The 21,309-nt window shown below is 45.0% G+C and overlaps 1 protein-coding gene across 4 annotated transcripts in view; it reads right to left on the bottom strand.

The window, feature by feature from the left end:
• Nucleotides 1-1,150: 1,150 nt before the first annotated feature.
• Nucleotides 1,151-21,309, bottom strand: part of spred2b (sprouty related EVH1 domain containing 2b) — a 116,973-nt gene continuing 96,814 nt past the window's right edge. For all 4 annotated transcript variants that reach the window (XM_043696677.2, XM_087991688.1, XM_087991689.1 and 1 more), the window contains 2 exons: nucleotides 9,888-10,037; nucleotides 1,151-4,677 (listed from right to left, as the gene is read on the bottom strand). In XM_043696677.2, coding sequence (XP_043552612.1) covers nucleotides 4,018-4,677; nucleotides 9,888-10,037 — 810 coding nt within the window. In that variant the 3' untranslated portion in view covers nucleotides 1,151-4,017. The remainder of the gene's footprint in view (nucleotides 4,678-9,887; nucleotides 10,038-21,309) is intronic.

The raw sequence follows: 21,309 nt of genomic DNA, 5'->3' as shown, positions 1-21,309 counted from the left end.
CACTTCTTCACCATCTGAGAAGATCCCTTAGAAATTCTCCAGAGAAGGCCTGACCCATGTCCACCACCTTCCCGAAGCACACAGGAACCAGGGGATGGCCTTGGCTAGCGACACGCACAGCCCAGAGCCACAGCAAGGACACGTACAAAATGTTCACCACCTAAAACAAAACAAAGAGGAAAGAACATTCCAAAAACAGTCAAAACGTTTACACCAATTTTTGAGAAACAGCTTTAGTCATTTGGCAGCATCAAGAATCCTGAAGAAGGGCTTATGCCCGAAACGTCGATTCTCCTGTTCCCTGGATGCTGCCTGACCTGCTGCGCTTTTCCAGCAACACATTTTCAGCTCTGATCTCCAGCATCTGCAGTCCTCACTTTCTCCTCAATGGAGAGAAACCAGAGTTAATATTTCAGCTCGGTGACTCTTCCTCAGAGCGAGGTAATGAGTGTGCTCTGAGGAAGGGTAACCAGACCCAAAGCATTAACTCTGATTTCTCTCCATCGATGCTGCCAGACCTCAGCCTTTCCAGCAGTTTCTAGTTTTGGTTTCTAACTTAAGCTTCCGCAATCCTTAGTTTTTATTTTTAGTCATTTGATTCTTTCAATTTAAGAAAAGATGTATATTTTCCGATCAAATGCAACAAAACAAGGTGTGGTATTACAAAAGGCAAGACTTGCTTGCTTAAAAGAACTACTGACCGCCCTCGGTTTTTACTTGTGGCATTCGGGAGGAGGTCTGGCTTGTTTGTAAGCTGTCAGAGCATTGATTAGGAAGTCTCTCAGTCAATCTGTTCAGTGGCTGTTACACATCCCTAAAGCAGGAGGGATGAGGGGTGGGCCATTTGGGAAGAATGATCGAGGGGAAGGAGAAGGGTAAGTGTTTTGGGCTTTACAGAAATAGTGGTCAGGGGGAGTAGCCAAGCACTCATCAAGCCCAATGGTCACAACTCTGCCATTGTTAGAGTCCACAAAAGCAGGGGTTCCCAAAGGTACACACCACGCTGATGACTGCCTTTCCAAAGCTCATGGCTCCGCTGTTCTGACAGTGACGCAGCACAAAATATAATAGGCTCCAGCTCACAACCACACATTAACCCATCGTTAGGACGTGCTGTTGAACAAGTTTCCCAACTCACCATCCACAACAATTTTAACATCAAAGTTCCTTTCATTTTATTGTCATCTGATCTGCCAAGGTACATAGTTAAGATACGACATGGAAGTAGCAGAATTATGTACTGGTCAGGCCATTCTTTTGTACTTTTGATAATGATGTATTTGTATTTACATAGTATTGGAAAGCAAGGATTACATCATACACATTAGAAACAATAAAAAAAATAGAAGAACTAAAATGTACATCATACACTTGATATATTTTCTTTACACAGAGGTAAAAATGCTTATTGTAAAAAAAACTAATAATTGATACAAGAGTTTGTTTTAGTTACAGAAGAGACAATAGTGCAGGCACTTTCTTTTCATCCATTAAGGTGTGCAATGGCTGAAGACTGTGCACCAACAGCTTTTGGTTAACTTTCTTCCCACAGATACAAAAATAAATTTGATTTGTCTCCCCGTCCACCTCAGACTACTGTCTTGTACTGTTCAGAGCCAAATCGAAGGCTCAACACCAGAGCAGGTAAACTATTTACAAGAGAATTGCCTTGGATGCGGCTCCCTGTTAACTGATTACCTTATTTTACAGATTTGCAGTATTTTTGGCAAGAACTGCCAATATATATATATATATATATATATAAATGAAGGTGAAAGTGGACAATATGGGGAGCCTTGGTGGAAACAGATTCCAAGGTACCTTAACCAGTGAACTGCCGGGTTACTGCAGGATCTCGGAAAGGATTAGTGTCAATTTAAGCTTGTGTTTGTGCTTTGTGTTCCAATGTAGTCAAGACTTCACAGTGATCTCAAGAGAAGTAAAATCACAATTTGAAAACCTGTGTGCAGACAATGCTGAACGAATGCTGCATTTGGAAATATTTCCACTAGAGAATTCAGCTCAATGTTGTAATGCTTTTTACACTGCGATACTGGTGGATTATTGTCCAGTTAATTTAATACACTTCACTTGTATCACGCATTGATATCCAACAGCAGTCCTGCCAAATGGTAATTAGCAGTAAGCTTCATAACTTGCCTTTCTTCCCGAGGAAGTATTTTGTCTGTGCTTTGGAGGCCTCCAAATTTAAATAGAAAATGCAACAACTCAAGTAGTGGGAAAAATGCACTGAGTAACGCTGCCATGAAATGGGGGGGGGGGGGGGGGAGGTTTCAGCTCGCTGAAAAATCCCCAACGTGCAGCTCCTGCAGCTTATCGGAAAGGAAGTGGACTGATGCTATGGTGCAGCAGAGGAAAGTGGGGGTGGGGGTGAAGGATGTGGAACGCACTGGCAATTAACTTTGCAGAGGGACAGTACGGAAGCGATGTCAGCTCCAGCAGACCAATTCCTGAAAGCTGCCTTCAGATAACGGATTGGATTGTACAACGCTGCAAGGCTAAAACAAAATCTGCCGCTTCCAAATAAATTTTACAAATTGGCTACTCCCTGTGCTGTGGTATAAAAATATTTTTTCAAAGCTTAAGCTTTCTATTGGAAGGTTTTGCTCACTCCCCTTAATGACCTGAGCTATTACGATTTGGAAGGAAAATGTCTTTCCCTCTGCCATCTCTAGCCAGCGTAACCACATGACACACCAGGTAAGGCACCGAGTATTCCTATCTTCTAGGACACTTGGTGTTTTTGTTCTGTTTGTTTAGAAAGAAAAGTAACTTGGACCAGCCAGGAGTCACCTCCCCCACCCCCACCCCCCCCCCCCCCCCACACCCCCTCCCAAATTTTGCAAAATGACCTGAATTTGGAGGCTGTATCTTGTGCACAGCTCTCACACAGTGCACTTGACCCCTTTGATATCCCTGATCCATTCCATCTCTGAAGCTGAACCCATTCCCTGCAAAAGGCAAACTGGGCCTACGGACACAGACCACCAGACACCAGAATGGAAGCAGCTCATTTTATCCCCAGGTTGTTTGTAGTGATCTCACACTGTGCTCCCTCTCCTTGCAGATGGTGATGTTGCTGTGTAAATACAGAACAAGCAATTTGGAGTTTAGTTAGATAGTGTAATCTGACAAACTTTAGTGTGTCGAGAACTGTTTTTGTGTTAAAAATGAGAACTTGCATCAAGGATCCCAAATAAATAAAAAAAAACTTAAATTAAAATCCATAATTTTACATTAAAACCAATTTAAACGTTCGCTACTGTAGGACTGATGCTTAAAACAATGTGGGGCAATCTTTTAAGGCTGGGTAACTGTATGAAATCCGAGGCGAAGTTTCATTATTTTATAACTTTGTTCAGGATGACAATGCCCACAGTTGGCCATGAAGCAGTGTTTGTTGAAATACTGAGGTGCATTTAACAAACAGCATTATTTTGGCTTCATACAGTAACAGCAGCATGGTGCTGTGGTATATGTTTACTAGTACAGCTCCTTAAACAAGGTCATCGAGGGTTCCTGACTCCAGGTTAAGTGTCTCAGGTGATTAAGCAGGAACCATTCAGCCCAATTTCCTCAGTGAGTGCTGCATTCAGTCGGCAGGTTCAGACAATTACACTGTAGCCAGTGATATCCCTACCCACCTCCTCTCCAGTCTCCTTGAAAACATGATTCAGTCTCAATCTCTTACATTTTTCAAAAAATTATAAACATGAGACATTCTGTTGATATATATAATATATATATAATATATATAATATATATATACACGCACATATATATTCATTTGTAGAAAAGTCAGTTATTACAGTCAGCTCCATGTAATGTTTGCAGAATAGAGACAGCCTCAGTGTTTCTCGATGTTACAGGATTCAGTTTATTGGGGGAGTCACATTCCTCAGACTGCTGTCGCCGATGGTAACTGAATTGAGAACGTTTCAGAATTAAATGTGCTTCCTAAACTAACGGCGGCTTGAATGCAAGACACAGTCCGAGTCAGCCAACTGCTTTGTGTTTCCCACCACAACATCTACAGGTCACGCCACACCTGTAACATGCGCGAAGGGGTAGGTAACAGCACATACAGGGAGCAAGGAAGGATAAGGCTATCAACGCCAGCCAACGAAGGCAGAACTTCTCATCGTTCGTGTCACAAGAACAAGGGTCTGAGTAGTCTCCTTCGGGGTCTGACATGCAGTGGTACAGCAGACTGTCTGCACACCACATACAGCTGACCCGCCGGATACAGGCACGAATGGGATCTGGAGCATCCTGGCACTGACCCCGCCCATTCTCCTCATGGTTAAACATGTCCCTGCAGTAAACACACCGCGACCGTTCACCATCGTCTATCCTTCTCCGGAATTTTGATTTCGATGGCATGGGCTGAGCCTTCACCACGCTACTTTTCAAATCTTTGCAAAGCCCAAAATCGGAATTTTTTACATAAGGGTAATTGTAGTTGTGTTTCGAAGCATCACTTTTGTCAAAATGCACATAGGAGTCCATCTCAGCGTGCTCAGTGTATTTTGGACGGACCGCTGCATATCTGTAGTCCTCATATCTCTCTCTTAACCAGGTTTTCTCCCGAGGATTAATCCGGACAATCTCCTCCTCATCGTCTCGAAAACTAACATGACGTTGTTTTGGTACAGACTGAAATATTAAACAAACACATTAATAGTTTTATTCTGCATGTTGTCGTGAAATGTTTTAAAATGTATACCACAGGATCGTGTAGTTTCCAACAAAACATTAGGAACATTCAGCAAGTTAGAATGAACACTCTCTCCCACTAAGTGGTCTTTCTGATGATCATCTACAAACTATTGATTGGGCACTGCCTCTCTAATGGAAACATCATTCGATAAAACATTACCAAGTCCATGTTTTGAAGGTCAAATGGCAAAACTGAAACTGACAAAGTCCCATAACACACACCTTCCCCGTACAAAACACGTTTTCATTGCGTGATGTTGTATCTTTGAGTGGGTCACATTTAAGCAAAGTTAAAATTGAAACTTCCCACTTGTTCAAAAAAGTGTCAAAAATTCAAAATTAATCCCTTTTTAATAGACTACTGAGAGATTAGGATATACAGTATCACATTTCAGGTTAATAGGTCAGTCAATTTTCTCGGAACATGCATTTCATGTGTCTCAGACTCAGCTGTTTACAGCGCTGGTTGAAGGAGCCCATTCAGCCCAGTGTGGCCGTGTTGGTTAACAAAGATCTGACTGCACTAATCCAATTTTCCAGCTCTTAGCCCATAGCCCTGAAGTCAATGGAACAGGAAGTGAATATCTAAATCCTGCTTAAATGTTACAAGAGTTTCTGACTCAACCTGCCCCTCAGGCAGTCATTTCCAGTCCCCTATACCACTCTCTGGGTGAAAACATTTTTGTCCAAATCTCATCTCAACCTTAATCTCCGTCCTCAGTTATTGATCCCTCTGCTAATGAAAAACCTGCCTTCCTATTGACCCTATCTATTGTTACCCATAATCTTACACACTTCTATCAGGTCCCCTCCTCATCTTCACTACTCCAAGTAAAATAACCCCAGTCTATCCAATCCTTCCTTATAGCTCAGACCCTTATATCCTGGTAAATCTCCTCACTTCTCTCTAGTACAATCACTTCCGTCTTATGAGGATGTGACCAGATCGACACACAGTATTCCAGTTGTGTCTCATCAGTGTTTTATACAGTTTCAGCATAATCTCCCTGCTCCTGTATTCCACAGCTCAGCTAATCGAGCCAAGTTTGCCATCTGCCTTCTTCACCACCTGCCCTTTTACCTTCAGGGATCTGTGGATATAGATACCCAGCTCCCTCTGATCTTCAGGATTTCCCAGGCTCCTGCCATTCAGAGTGTAATTCCTTGCTTTGTTGGTCCTTCCCAAGGGTAATCCCTCTCACTTTTCCTGGTTGAATTCCATTTGCCCCTCTCCTGCCCAGCTGACCAGTCCATTGATATCCTCCGGTAGTTTACAGCTACCCTCCTCAATATTTACCCCCCACCAATTATCGTGTCATCTGTGAATTTCTCAATCATATCCCTTACCTTTCTGTCCATATTGTTAATGTACACCAAGAGCCCTGAGGCCTGTGGAACGCCCACTGGAAACAGAATTCCCATTACAGAATCACCCCCCTACCACCACCCTCTGCTTCCTGCCTCTCGGCTAATTTTGGGTCCAATGTGCCACTTTGCCTTAGATTCCGTGGGCTCTTACTTTCTTCATCCGTCTGCCATGAGGGAGCTTATCAAAAGCCTTTCTTAAGTCCTTGTTGACCACCTTCATCAACACCCTGGGTAGCTCCTCAAAAACCTCAATCAGATTTGTCAGATGTGACCTTCCCTTAGCAAAGCCTTCCTGACTATCCCTGATTAATCCATGTCTCTCCAAGTGCAGAAATATTCTGTCCATCAGAATTCCAATAAGTCCCCCCCACCCCCCGAAGTGAGACTGACCAGCCTGGACACTGACTGTTACTGAACAGAAATGACAGTCACATTCAACCACTTGGCAATTCTAAAGGAAACTGGCTGTGGGTGCTTACTGACAGAGGTCAAATACCTTCCCAAATTAAAAAAAAAACAAATTCTATGGAATTAGAGAAGATAAGAGCAGGAGTAGGCTACTGGACCCTTCCAGCATACGCTGCCATTGAATATGATCATGGCTGATCAAGCTCAGTGGAGAAAGTGAGGTCTGCAGATGCTGGAGATCAGAGATGGAAATGTGTTGCTGGAAAAGCGCAGCAGGTCAGGCAGCATCTAGGGAACAGGAGAATCGACGTTTTGGGCATTAGCCCAGATTCCTGAAGAAGGGCTAATGCCCGAAACGTCGATTCTCCTGTTCCCTAGATGCTGCCTGACCTGTTGCGCTTTTCCAGCAACACATTTCCATCTCTGATCAAGCTCAGTCTCCTAATCCGGTTCTCCTTCCCCATATCCCTTGATTCTTTTAGCCACAAGAGCTATATTTACCTCAAATGTTTTCTGTGACAGTGAATTCTTTAGGCTCACACTCTCTGGGTGAAGGAATCTCTCCTCCCTGCAATCTGGAAATGTTTACCTCTTTTCCTTAAACTCTGACCCCTGGTTCTGGGCTGTCCCACCATCAGGAACATCTTTCCTGCATCTACCCTGTCTAGTCCTGTTGGAGTTATAAAGATTTCTATGGGATTCCCCCCCCCCTCCTCATTCTTCTAAACGCCTGCAAATATAATCCTGACCGATTCAACCTCTCCTCATTCGTCAGCCCTACCATCCCAGGAATCAATCTGGTTAACCTTACTCCCTCTGCAGCAACATCATCCTTCCTCAGGTAAAGAGACCAAAACTGCACAATATTCCAGGTGTGGCCTCCCCTGTATCTTCCCCGTATAATTGCAGGAGCCTCACTCACTCGTTCTCTCAGACAGATTTCTCAGAGGGATTCTAAGTGTCTAGATAAGCAAGTTAATTTGTTTCTGTGAGGAGTAATACTTTGCAAATAAACCTGAAAGATTTGTTTAAAGTGAAATCTACGAAAACACTAACAAAAATCTAGAATGAAAAGGAATGCAGGATGGCCACTGATCGGTTATAGAATAATCAGGAGCTGAAATTCCTCCCAATTCTTCTACACTGTGATAAAAAAAATGTAATATTTATCATCGTTATATCTGAAATCTGGATGTTTAAAAAAACGGGGTGACAGATTGATGGGGTTTTTTAGTGAAATAAAAAACTATATCCTGGAAGTGACCTTAATTCAGCATTTGAGAGCGAGCAGGGGGCTACAGACCCCTGCGGTGTTAACGGAAAGATGCTTATCCTGTTGATTTTATGACAGGTAGAGGTAGTATATTTAAGGCCACTTTTCAGTTCAGTTCGGAAGAATCTGAAATTGAGTTCAGAAGCAGGTGTTGGATAATCTCCCAGATGGAGCTTGGGCAGTCACTTCAATAGAACCGACCAGGCCAGGGGAGGAGATGAAATTCATGAGTTATTAGAACATCAGAAGTTTAGGCTCTCGGATTTGTGATGAGTTCATGACGGTACAAACTGTCTCCACAAACCTTGAGAAAAAACTGTAAGGAATCAGTTACATAAAGTGCTATGTTAGGGGTTGTAACTTCTCTGAACTTAAGTCTCCTACAGGCAGTGTTGGAAAACAGGTTGAAACTTTGGTTTGATGCTTGCGTTAAAGTTTTTCTAACAAATACATATGGCTTATTTATTTTGTGTAAGAAACTTATGTCTTGTTGTTTAAGAACATCTACAGCCTCATGGCAATATGTTTCAGAGATTAACCACTAACGAAAAACATTTTAAACATATCATCCATCAAGCCAGGTTTCTGGAATTGGATTGGTCCACTGTTACCATCAGCTGGGATTGTAACAACATGGAATGAGATACATTCTGTACAAAAACAATCCCAACATCACCCATGAGGCAGCTGAAGACACGCCAATGCTTTACTCACTCAGTCTGCTCTGGGATTACACTGCAACAAGTAAAGCTCTGTGTATCAAATGCTTAGTAACGGATGCTAGCTAAAGTCAGCTTGGAATAGCTTGCAAATCACACTGCATCCCAAAATCCTTCAACCACCTGGGAGATTATTGCCCGGAAAAGCTGAACTCTGCTTCTCCCTAGTTTGGCAGGCCTTGGAGATCATAGTCCACAGGAAATGGGGTGGTTCGAACGTTTAGTATTTTTAATTCAAAGGAAACCAAGTTTGTTTGTTGTTGTCCTGGAACAAGATTTGACACAAAAGGTTCATGGATAGGAAAGGTGTAGAGGGATATGGGCCAAATGCAGGCAAATGGGACTAGTCTAATTTAGGATACCTGGTCGGCATGGCCGAGTTGGGGGGAAAGGGCCTGTTTCCATGCTGTATAACATCCCAAGAATCTTGCAAGACAGTGGGAGGTGCTTAGCCCCATTAGTCAGTGAAAGGTCCTTTTAAAACTATTCAGTTAATCCCAATCCCACACTCTGCCAAATTACAACATCGATTACATTTCCAAAGTACGTCACTTATGTTAAACCGCTTTGAAATGCCCGAAGTTGTGAGAAGTGCTCTATAAATGCAAGTCTCTCTCACTCTCTCACACATACACACCCCTCCAGATTTATCTGGTTCAGGTATTTCCCCGATCCCCTTTTGAAATTTCCATTTTCTGTGCTCCTTCAGGCAGCAGTGGGTCCCATATCACAACAATCCATTGAAGACAAACCAATTCTCAGCTCCCCTGCATCGGCATAGAGCTCTCAAAAACCAGAGCCATCCAAACTATGAAACAGAAGCCAATTTGGAAAGGAACATGACACTGAGCTGTGATACAAAATCACATGGAACAATTCTCAGTCCTTTTCCCCAGTCTGACAAACTACCCACGTCTAAAGAGCTGTTCCTGAATATCTGAATGCCCAGAAACTGATGGTGAAAGTTCACTCACTGCTGCTTAGCCATCACACTGGGGGGGGGGGAAGAAGAATAGCTTTGGAACAATACAGTAATTCTTGATTATAAATCACTGAGAACAAAGTCAAAGAAAATTAGAAGCACAAACCAAGCTGGCAGGTGGTAGGAATGGAGAGGGTGTCTCTCAGAATAAATATGATTGAATTGTGGCACATTCTACATCTGACACCATTTAAAATGCTCTTCACAAACTCGGTCTCTCAGCTGAGTCCCTCCCTATCTAACCTTTAAAGACAGTTAAATATTTGTTATATTAAAACATCGTTGTGTGATGCATTTTGCTGGGATCTTTCCCCCCTAATGTTCTCAGGTAGAGGAGAGCTCACTATCTGGTGCTGCTAAACAGACCCGGGTAAGGACCGAGACTATTGTTTCTCACCTGCTCCAGGCGACAGTGGTCAGGACTGTAGTGATCATGGGCATACCCCAAGGTACAGAGCATGTGCTGAGGGTCACTGACTGTTGGATTGAGTGCTCGGACTGCCTGCTCCTTCCTGTTCGATGAGTTTGATGAGCTGTCTGTGGCTGCCTACAGAGAGAGAGAGAGATCAAGGACAGAACTGGTCAGCACAGAGAGAAAGTCAGCCAGCAGTTCAGTCAGTAACTCAGTCATAACTCATGTCAGCCCCACAACAAATACCTCCAAATGGATTCAGATGTGATACATTATGGAATACATTATGCGATATTTCACAACTGGTTATTGTGTTCAAACCCACATTAGGATGCTGAGTCATATTCCTAAAGATATACCACAGAGTTTAACGGAAGGTTGGAAGTGTATCAGGCGATTCCTAATTTATTTAACTCTTTAATCTCCAGAATAACAACCACTCAACCCCACCAACCACAATCCCCTGGAAAACACCTTTCATTTTCACAGAGTTTAGAATCAACACATCAATTGTGTCCAAATTGTGTCATGAGTTAGCCTTTGGAATGGGGAACTGGAGAATAATGAAATCTCTCAGCTCTAACACTGAGTTGAAGCATGGGCTTGAAGGGAGTTTTATAACTCTGATTAAATACAGGGAACTGCGGCTTGAAGCAGACTCGGTACAGAGGGACCCTCTCTCTGTCTCTCTCTGGACAGCTCCAAGCCAAACCTCAATCTCCCTAAACCACTTAATCATAAATCAGATCAATGTCCACTGGCTGTTTTCATCAATGACTGCATGGTCTACATAGAAATGGGTTTGTTATATTCCAGGAAAAATATTTTGTGAAAACGCTCCCACACAATCAGAGAATTCCTCCTGTTCAGCAGTGCCCTTGCAGAGGAAATGGAGCCCATCCTCAGGTTGATGCTCTCAGCACGTCACCCACCCACATAGCCTCACCCTGTCTCTCACCCCCACCCTTCCTTTCTCACCAATCCCTCCCACACAGCATGACCCATCCCCACACTCACACCCTCCCTCTGTCACCCACCTCCACACTCTCACCCTTCCTCTGTTACCCACCCATCCCCACACACCGTTATCCACACCCTTCCTCTATTACCCATTCTCCCATATCCCCCCCCCCAAACACCCCTTAACCCAAATGCGCACACACACTCAGTGCAGTGACTCCCACACCCCCCCCCCCACAACACTCACACACACACACACACACACACAGAGTTCCTGGACTCCTAGTAGAGGTTCAGACACATTTCTCTAATGGTCGGTCGGGTCTCTCTGCCTCTCTCCCAGCCGACAACATCGCAATGATACGTGGCCCTGAGGAAGGGGATTGGTTGACCATAAACTGACAGATCACCAGAAACGATAAAACCACGCTCCACATGGTTCCTTTTTCTAGTTGTGAGCCGGCAGAACGGCTTTTATTGGATAGTGAAAAATAAAAACACACAAAAGACAAGCTGGAACAACTGGTAACCAGCAATGGGAATGCAGTTTAGAAAAAACAAGCAGGATGTGAATACTTTCCAGTAATCTATAATTACAGTTACCTGGGTAACCAACCCTGGCAAGGGTGGGGTGGGGGAGGGGGCAATGCTAAATTGAGTTTACACACCCAGTGAGTGGGTGGGGGGGTGGGAATGTGCACAGCCTCTGTACGGGAGGAAAGGGGAGAGGAAGTCAGAGTGAGTAAATCACACTCTCCCTCATGCCCCACGTTGACAAAGAGAAGCAGCTGTAGATAGACAGTCAGTCAGTCAGCTGGTTAACACACAGTCTGCCTGGAACAGCACAGAAGGCCATTCTGATCCACTGTATTTCTGAATGGGGCCTGGAGTCACACTGTGCCTAGGGGTGACCTGTCCCACACTGGTTAGTGACTGAACCTGCTGCAGTCCCCTCATAGCACTCAGCCCCGAGACTGACTACAAGCTTCACAGGAGATTATATCGAGTGATCGCCCAATGGCAGGACCTGTCACTGAGGAATTGAGTGATCTTCCAATCACTGGGGCCTGTCATTGGGGTGTATGAGGGTGGCACTGTGTTGCCGTGGTGACGGTATAGCTCCATGTTGCCCTCTGAAGAGGGGTGACCGAAGCGGTGCCCTCAACGACCCAGTGAAGCTGACCTGGTTGCCTAACATCGCCATGGATACAGCAGCAGGCGGTACAGGCGGAAGGTTGAGGCAGGGTGGGGGTCCTCAGGAATTTCAATGCGAGTGCTTTAATGCAGACCAGCCCCAGGGCTGAGGGCAGACCACCCAGGTCATGGAGTCTGTCCCCCTCCCCCTGGTGTGCACGCTGTCAGGGATCCCAGTTGCTGTGATCACTCAGAATTGCCATCTCAATGAGAGCAGCATGGACACTCAGACTCCAGGGGTTTTAAGCACAGCAGAGTTACAATCTGCCAATAGCTACATGAGTTGGCCAAGTCACAGGAAGCTCTCCTTATGGGAATACTGAGAGCTCCCCCCACACCACCCCCAACCCCGCTATGTGGGGAAGCATGCCCCAAAGACTCATGGCTCTCAGAATTCATTCTTCACATCTTCATCGTAAACAGGAAACCCCTTTTATTTGTTTTAAACTGCTCACTAGTTCTGGTCTCTCCCACAAGGAGGGATGCCTGAAGTAGGAGGGGGGCAGGGCTGATCGCGTAAGATCAGCGATGGAAATAAGACATCTGAACTATAAAAGGAAATACTGGCCACAGCCCCACGCCTTTTCACAGAGTTCCATTTAAACCAGCCTCTTATGTAACAGAGCTTTATAAATGCCACAGTCATTACAAATGGGAACAAAGTTTTTGTGGTGTGTGTGGCAGTGGTCTGGTGAGACTAATTTTTTCTCTGTAGTTCCATCTGCTTTCAATCGTGCCACCTCAGTGCTGTATGAAACGTTGTGTATGGAGACAACATGTCCTAACATGTGTTTCACCAACACTGGAGAAATAAAACTGGCTTACTCCCCTTGTGGTCAGGATCTGATAGTCAATTCAGAGAAAGCAATCCTTAAATAGGATATCACACATCCTGATGCCAGCCGCTAAAGGCCTGTGCAGTAATTCACTCTAAAATGCTTCAGAATAATTCATGTGAGCTTTGCTGGGGGAGAAAAAGGCCACATTTTGTCAAAGCTTTTCATCTTGCATGCATCAGGACATATCACAAGAACACTCATTCAAGGGAAACACCAATTTATACTGCATGAAGGCAGAACACTGACAGATTGCAGAGACATTGGCAATGTACAACCACATAAATACATTTAACAAATTTGATCAGTCACTGACAATAGTTTTAATACAAGTTCAGATTTTGTTTACATAATATATAGGAATCCTGATTTGATAGTTCCATTCCTGAAAAGTAAACAACATGAAAATTTATTGAAATCAAAAGCTTTACTAAATCAATGCATGCAGAGGGGAAAGGACAATTAAACTGGCAACTTCTCCTCTACTTTCGGCTGCCTGCCTGTAGTATCATCTGGCCTTGCACCGTGTTGAGGGACAGATGGCAAATAGCCTCCTGAGGTTCTTGGATCGAGGATTACCGACAGAAGGAATAACCAACACCGAGTCCAATATCTGAGAGATACAGGATTGGATCACACTGAGGGGGTTCCAGCTGTTGGCAAATGATTATTGCCCAACCCAGAGTCCGCAAATGGCTAAGGTAGCAGATCCATCTGCAACTTGCTCAAAAAAAAACAGATCAATATTTACAAATAAAAGTCCTTCATGGGATGTGAGGGCCAGTGGTAAGACCACCATCACTAACTGCCCTTGAATGGAGGAGTTGCCTAGGGCCATTTCAAAGTCAACATCATCAAATCTAGAGTCACATGTAGACCAGACTGGGTAAGGACAGCAGATTTCCTTCTCTGAAGAACATCAATGTTCCAGATGGGATTTTACAACAATTGATGGTAGTTTTACTGGCCGTCATTAGAGACAAGTTTTCAATTCCATTTTTAAAAAAGTGATGAGTTAATTGAATGTGAAAGTTGTGGGTGGGTTTGAACACGTTCCGAGAGCTAGATCTCTCCATTACTTGTCCAATGACATCTCTTGGGGAGTGCGGGGATCTCAAGGCAGTGAATCTGTGGATTGGTTTCTGAAGATTTCAATCAATAAAATAGATCTCGGCAACCAAACCCTGGCATCACCTCCAAGGCCATCAGCATCATTAACTCATTGGTCAGTGATCACTTCCAGTGCATTGCAGGGGAGGTCAGGCAGCATCCAGGGAACAGGAGAATCGACGTTTCGGGCATAAGCCCTTCTTCAGGAATCAAGCTTCTTCGGGCTTATGCCCGAAACGTCGATTCTCCTGTTCCCTGGATGCTGCCTGACCTGCTGCGCTTTTCCAGCAACACATTTTCAGCTCTGATCTCCAGCATCTGCAGCCCTCACTTTCTCCCCATTGCAGGGGAGGCCTATTACAACAAGCGCAGCGCGCTACCAGCTCCCAGGAACTTCAGACTGACCGTGCCCATCGTTGCTGCCCGGGAAGTGACCAAGCATGGTGTGTTGGCGGGGGGGAGCGGTGGGTTAACTGTGGCCATTGGGGGAAGGCAAACAATGTTTGATTTAAAAAGGGACATGAAATCAGAACAAAGGCAACCAGGTTCTTTCAGTAACAGGTAAAGAGTGAGCTTACTGCTAATCAAGCGAAGATATTATGGTTAGTAAAAGATTTAAGCATTGAATATGTACAACAATTGTTTTCAAATACACACACACACACACTCACTCACTCACAAAGCCTGGAGTGTTTTAAAAAGTACTCTGGTCAAGGAATGGCCCATTTCAAATAAAATTAATTATTCACAGACTACCCCAAATACTGGCAGCTGGCCAAAGGCATTGTGCTTACGAGCTGTTGGCACTGGAGAGCCTTCCGGATCAGTTAAAGCTGGCGGAATTCGCATTTCGGGACACAGTGGTGTAGGCTCCAAATGTTCCTTTAGGAAGCCTTCACTTGACCAAGTCTTTAAAGTAAAAGGCCACACTTCCCAAAGCAAGCTAGCTCAGACTCTGTTCAAATCCAATAACTTTATTACACTTGCAGACTGGATTGGGACATCTCCTGGACAGATCTGGAGATTCAGTGATTCCAGTAAAGTGTTATTTGCAAATGCAACAGGTTCTGCTCCCCCTCCCCAGTGCAACCGGTCTCCTTTGCTTTATGTTTGCAAAGTGGTTTTTCAAAGAGCTCAGCCAACATTCTCCAAACTAAAATCCCAGTTAACACATCTTCATAATTAAAGTCAATAAATACAAGTTATTTGCATGATTTTAAGACAGTATTTACAAGTCATTTTTCTACAAAGACTGGAGTAGAAGCTAATTTCTAGGACAGGGACAGATTCTGTTGCATGACAACAAAACTTAACCTTTGAATCTGATAAATGATCCCCAGATTTCCAACGAGTTAACTATACATGCATTGATATTTCTTCCTTTCTGGCTTGGGATGTTTAAAAATGTCTACTTCTGGATAAATATTTAGCTGAGCAACAGACTGGTGATTTAAAAGATCCCCTCATTATGTGACTATTTACAGGTTACAGGCAGCTGATGTGGGGTGCTGGGGCCTGAGGAAGCCTCATGATTTATCTCATCCACAAAAATAATACGCCTGGCACAGCCTCTTTCAAACTCCCCCCTAAATTCATGAAGGAACAGGAGTAAGCTCCCACTTTCTAGTGAGGCATTGAGAATCCAGAGAGCAGATAGACGAGGTCCAGTGAAGATTCCAGTGGTAAACACTGACAGTGGGGGTGTTCGTTAAAAGGCTCTGTACATACACACCCACATGGCACAACCAAAATGCTGATGGTTAGGCTTTGTATCCTGTGGAGTTTAGCGGAAATGAAAGGTGATCTCTGAAATCCTCCAAATTTTGTACAGTGCAGATGCATGCCCCTGGCTGGGCATGAACAGAGTCTCCACCCAGGGGACAGAGAGTCAGAATAAGAGAGAAGCCATTTCACGCTCAGATGCGGAAACAGCTCTTCACGTGGAGCGGGGAGTGTCTTTGGAATTCTCTGCCTTCAGAGGACTGTGGAAGCTCACTCATTGAGTAATTTCAAGATAGAGATCGACTCGATACTAATGACATTAAGGGATATGGAGATAGAGGGGAAAATGATTTTGAAGTAGATGATGAACTATGAGCTAGAACGGTGCAGTTGGCTCAGGGGGCTGAATGGCCTTCTCCTACTCCCATGTCAGACTTAAATCCAGTTCACTCAAAGCCCATCTTCATCGATCTTGGAGAAAAAGTCTGAGGCAAGGTGATGCCCTGGAATATTGCTTTGTGACAAGGGATGCCAAGAGGACGATGCACGGAGTTCAAGGTACCAAAGATAAAAGTTGAGTCAGAAGCACGTCGACATGATTCCAGGATTGCAGGTTAATCAAACTCTGAGCAGTGTAGGCTGAGCAGTCCCCACCCAGTCTACTGACATACCACAACACGGTGCAGATTTCACCAGAGCCAATTGCATAGGCAAGGTTCACAGCCACACGTCAGGAGTCCATTCGTGCTGTACCTGTACAGAGCCAGATCCCACAGCTAAACTGTGACAAGGCAATCCTCTGAACACAGTCTGTTGCAGGGACTACATTAGGCCGAAAATTTACTATCGATGGAATTAATCAAAGTGAAGACATGGGAAAGAGAGTTGGATTGTTTTCTGAGGGTCCTCAGGTGTGGGCATCATTGACAAAGACAACCTTTGGTGCCTTCAGGTGTTGCCAATGAGTTCCACTTGAATTACTCCAGCAACTAAATACATTGCAATGGTCTGCTAGGCCACTTGAGGGCAGTAGAAAGTCAAGCAGAATAGTCTGGGACTGGAATTGGCGCAGGCCAGACCGGATCAGGACAGCAGACTTCCTTCCCTGAAGGACGTTATTGAATAAAGAGAGCTTATTTTAGTGATAATCCATCAGCTTCCTGTTCACATTCACTGGAGCCAGCTGTTTAGGACAGCATTAAAATTAAATGACGCTGACCTGAAGTTATAAAGAGCTGTAGATTGTCAAGTGACACAAGGCCCAAGAGTTGAGGCCCTCTACTTGCACCTTTGAACAGCAAGGCCTAAGCAAAGAAGCTGTTAACGTTTGCCAACAGTTACCCTCATCACTTCCCAAATTTCACCTCAAAGCAAGGAACAAAGTCAGAGCAGTAAAGGATAGAGTTGGAAGGTTTGAGATTAAAACCTGGGTAGAATACAATAGTCAGACAGCACAGAAACAGGCCCTTCAGCTCACCATGTCAATACCAACCAACAAACAGCAAACAACACTATTCCCACTTACCTATCCTCAGCCCATAGCCTACTGTGCCCTGGCATTTTAAGGGCAAATTCAGCTGCTCCTTAAATGGTGTGAGAGTACCTGGCCCCACCACCCTTTCAGGCAGCACCTACCATCCTCTGGGTGAAAAAAAACTTCTCCTCAGATCCCTCTAAACCATTTACCCCTCACCTTAAACTTCTGCCTCTCTGGTCTTAGATACATCTGCCATGAGGAAAAGATTCTCATGATCTATTTTGTCTGTGACTCTCTCAGGATTTTGTACATCAAATCCCCATGACCCCCCCCCCCCCCCCCCACTACCACTGTCACCTCCTTTGGTTGATGCGCCAAGATTTCTTTTCTCATTCTGCCCCTTCCCAGAGCCTGAAATATGCTCCAAGTTGAATCACTGCGAGAGATTAACAGTTATCTGTGGGGAAATGAGCTGACGATGGAACTGGAGCAGGAGATAAGGCTAGTCAAGACAGGAACCCAACCAGAAAAGTCTGCAGTTTTAGTGAAATCCAAGACCAGGGAGAGACTTGGAACAAATGGCATGTTCAGATAGCACAAGGAAGCCAGGCTCCAGAGCAGCCCAGTCCAGATGGACAAGGCTATGCAGCCAGGAGATGGATAGCATTTAGGAATCATTGATAAAACCTCAATCTGACAGCCTTCGGATTCTGAAACTGTCAAGAGACAATCACAGCAAGCCACCTACACACCAACTCGGCAATGACGGGGCTCAACAATGCAGGACCCTGAAAATTAGCTTCAATTGAGTGCATCGGGAAGATGGGTCAATAGAGTGATCATGGTGGCATACAGCATGCTTTCCTTCTTCATACGGGGTACTGGGTACAAGAGTTGGCAGGTCATGTTACAGCTGTATAGGACTTTGGTTCAGCCACATTTGGAATACTGTGTACAGTTCTGGTCGCCACATTACCAAAAGGATGTGGATGCTTCTGAGGGGGTGCAGAGGGTGTTCACCAGGATGTTGCCTGGTATGGACGGTGCTAGCTATGAAGAAGTTGAGTGCATTAGGATCATTTTCATTAGAAAGATGGAGGTTGATGGGGGACCTGATTGAGGCCTACAAAATCATGAGGGGTACAGACAGGGTGGATAGCAAGAAGCTTTTTCCCCAGAATGGGGGACTCAATTACTAGGGGTCATGAGTTTGAGGCAAGAGGGGAAAGGTTTAGGGGAGATACGTGTGGAAAGACCTTTATGCAGAAGTTGGTGGTGCCTGGAATGTGTTGCCAGTGGAGGTGGGCGCAATGGTGTCATTTAAGATGTATCCAGACAGATACTGAATAGGCAGGGAGCAGAGGGATACAGACCCTTAGAAAATAGGCGACAGGTTTAGATAGATGATCTCGATCGGTACAGGCTTGGAGGGCCGAAGGGCATGTTCCTGTGCTGTAATTTTCTTTGTTCTTTATGGGAGAGACATATTAACAAAACCAAACCTTGCAAGAACAAGAGGTGGTGGTGGGTGGCAATGAAACACACAAGGGTTGGAACTGCGCTTAACTCCAATACAAAACAAAAACAGACATTGAAGACACAACACAGAAAATGATTCATGGGTTCATTGGACCAGTAATGGAGGCGCCTGAGGCTAACGCTGTGAGGACATGGCTTCAAAATGTCACCAGGGCAGCCAGTGGAAGTTACATTCTATCAATCTAGCATTGACAGTTAGTCTGTCTCAGTGACCATGACCATGAAACTATCACCGATTACAACCAGAATGTCTCGCCATCAAAAATGATTCATTGATTTGCTTCCCTAAATGATATCAACCTACCTTGTCTGGTCTTGTCTACATGTGACTGCAGACCCACAGCAACGCGGTTGACTCTTAACTATCCTCTGAAATGGCCGAGCAGTTCAAGGGCAATTAGGGATGGTGCAGAAAGAAATCAATATAACTAGAGCAGGTTGGTCCATCAGGTCCCAGGAATATCTCCCCAGGTCAGTCCATCAGATCCCAGGAGTATATCCCCAGGTTGGTCCATCAGATCCCAGGAGTATATCCCCAGGTTGGTCCATCAGATCCCAGGAGTATATCCCCAGGTTGGTCCATCAGATCCCAGGATTATATCCCCAGGTCGGTCCGTCAGATCCCCAGGAATATCAAGTTCATTTTTGTGATTAAAGAGGAAAGAAAATCACTTCACAGCTCAAAGCCAAGTGTTGTCTGACAACAGGGTCGAGAACACAAAAGATTACACAGGCCCCAGGGAACAGAACAAACCAATCAAACCGATGACAAGAACAGAGGAGGGGGAGACTGAACAGCGAAGATCCCAGTTGGCTGGACTGGGTGACTATTGAAGAAACCAAAACCAAAACCAAAACCAAACTTGGCACAACTCTTCATTCTGAATTGGCTACTGCTTCACAGAGTTCAAACAACACCAATCCCTAACACAGACCAGGCTGAGGTCATCGACAAGTGGAGTTGGAAATAACAGGTGCTGGTCCACTCAGAGTAAAACCAGACACAATTCAGACAGCAGGACTCCGAGAGACAGATTAATTTTTAATGTCGGGGCTTGGGTATCAACTATCGTAATGACCGAAGGTTTGACTGCTGGAATAACTGACTGACAAATTCAAACAATCCTTGCCTAGGAAAGGACAGGTTCAGGTGGTAGACCCTGCTTACAGATGGACTGAACTCCGAGAGGAGATGCAGGGGACCCAGTGAAATCAGTCACTCACATCGCGGGAGAATGGCTCCTGTTTGAGAACAGGTCACATGAACCAGTATCCGAGTACTAATGGACCCTGTTGGATTGGGAACATATTCCTGTAGGGTGGATCAACCATCAGCTGAGCTCACAACCTGGGAATGGCCAGGAAGTATTGGTCATTCCACCGATATAGCGCTGTCCAAACACTCCTCTTTGCTCACCTCCACCCCAACCCCCACCCCCCCAAACCCCTGCTGTGACCCTATCCCGGTACCTGCTGGGAAGTTTGTTGGGGTGGGGGTGGGGGGGAAAGAGAAGAGGAGAGACAGAGAGCAAGAAGGTGCCTGAGAGGGTTGGGGGTTTTTGGAGAGGGAGTGGGGGTGGGGTTGGTTGCTAAGAGACCAGCCACTGAGGATGAGACTCTTGAATTCTTGGAGTGTTTTAGTAAGTTTTTGGTAAGGCCAGGGTTCAGGCTGGATGTTCAGGCCATGATTCACACAAGGACATGTTGCTGGGGAGAGAGAAATGGAAACGGTGTCAGAGACCAGGCACTCATACCCTGGGGTTTCTACATAACACACGTACCCATCCTCAAGCGCTCTGTACCTTGCGCTGGCTGGAGGATGGGAAGTGGATTGACAAGAATAACACCCACATGAACTGTTCGAAAGTTAACACTCACTCCAGGCACCCCCTTCCAAATAATAATGTTGCTCAGCCTGCAGATATTACCCAGCTTTAGTGATTTGTACCGTGCTGCACAATGTCAGTGTCAGAGATAAATGTCTGCCACTAACTCAGTGTATTTGTAGCACTATTTACACACTGTTACACTGAGAGGGAGGAGGTGGGGACTACTGCTGTGCTTTTTAATCAGTAAGGATGATGTTTAATGGTGATGATTAAAGGATGGTCAGGAAGGACACTAACCACATGTCACACCGAGGAGAGTGAGGACTGCAGATGTTGGAGATCAGAGTTGAGTGTGCGCTGCTGGAAAAGCACAGCAGGTCAGGCAGCATCCGAGGGGCAGGAGAGTCAACATTTCAGGCCGGAGCTCTTCTCCTGCTTCTCAGATACTGCTCGACCCGCTGCGCTTTTCCAGCAACACACTCTCAACATGTCACACCAAGCCAGCCAGCTGTCCCCTCTCTGCCAGAGGACCCTCACTAATATGACAGCCTCACTCCCCCGTCACTTAACAACAGATTTATCGCAGTTCGTTCAGACCTGCACCCCTCCAGTGACACTCCTGAGCCTACCACAGGTAAAGACCAGGAAGAAGCACATTATCATGGAATGTCACACTCCACATGCGTATTTAAGAAAGTTGCATTTAAATAGCACCTCCCACAAATACTGAATGCACCAAA

This window comes from Chiloscyllium plagiosum, unplaced genomic scaffold (genome assembly GCF_037043375.1).
Source record: "Chiloscyllium plagiosum isolate Xiang-an unplaced genomic scaffold, Cpla_swu_hap1 HiC_scaffold_10, whole genome shotgun sequence".
Lineage (NCBI taxonomy): Eukaryota > Metazoa > Chordata > Chondrichthyes > Orectolobiformes > Hemiscylliidae > Chiloscyllium > Chiloscyllium plagiosum.
Note: the sequence above shows the minus strand (reverse complement) of the source record. Positions and strands in the feature narration are given on the sequence as shown.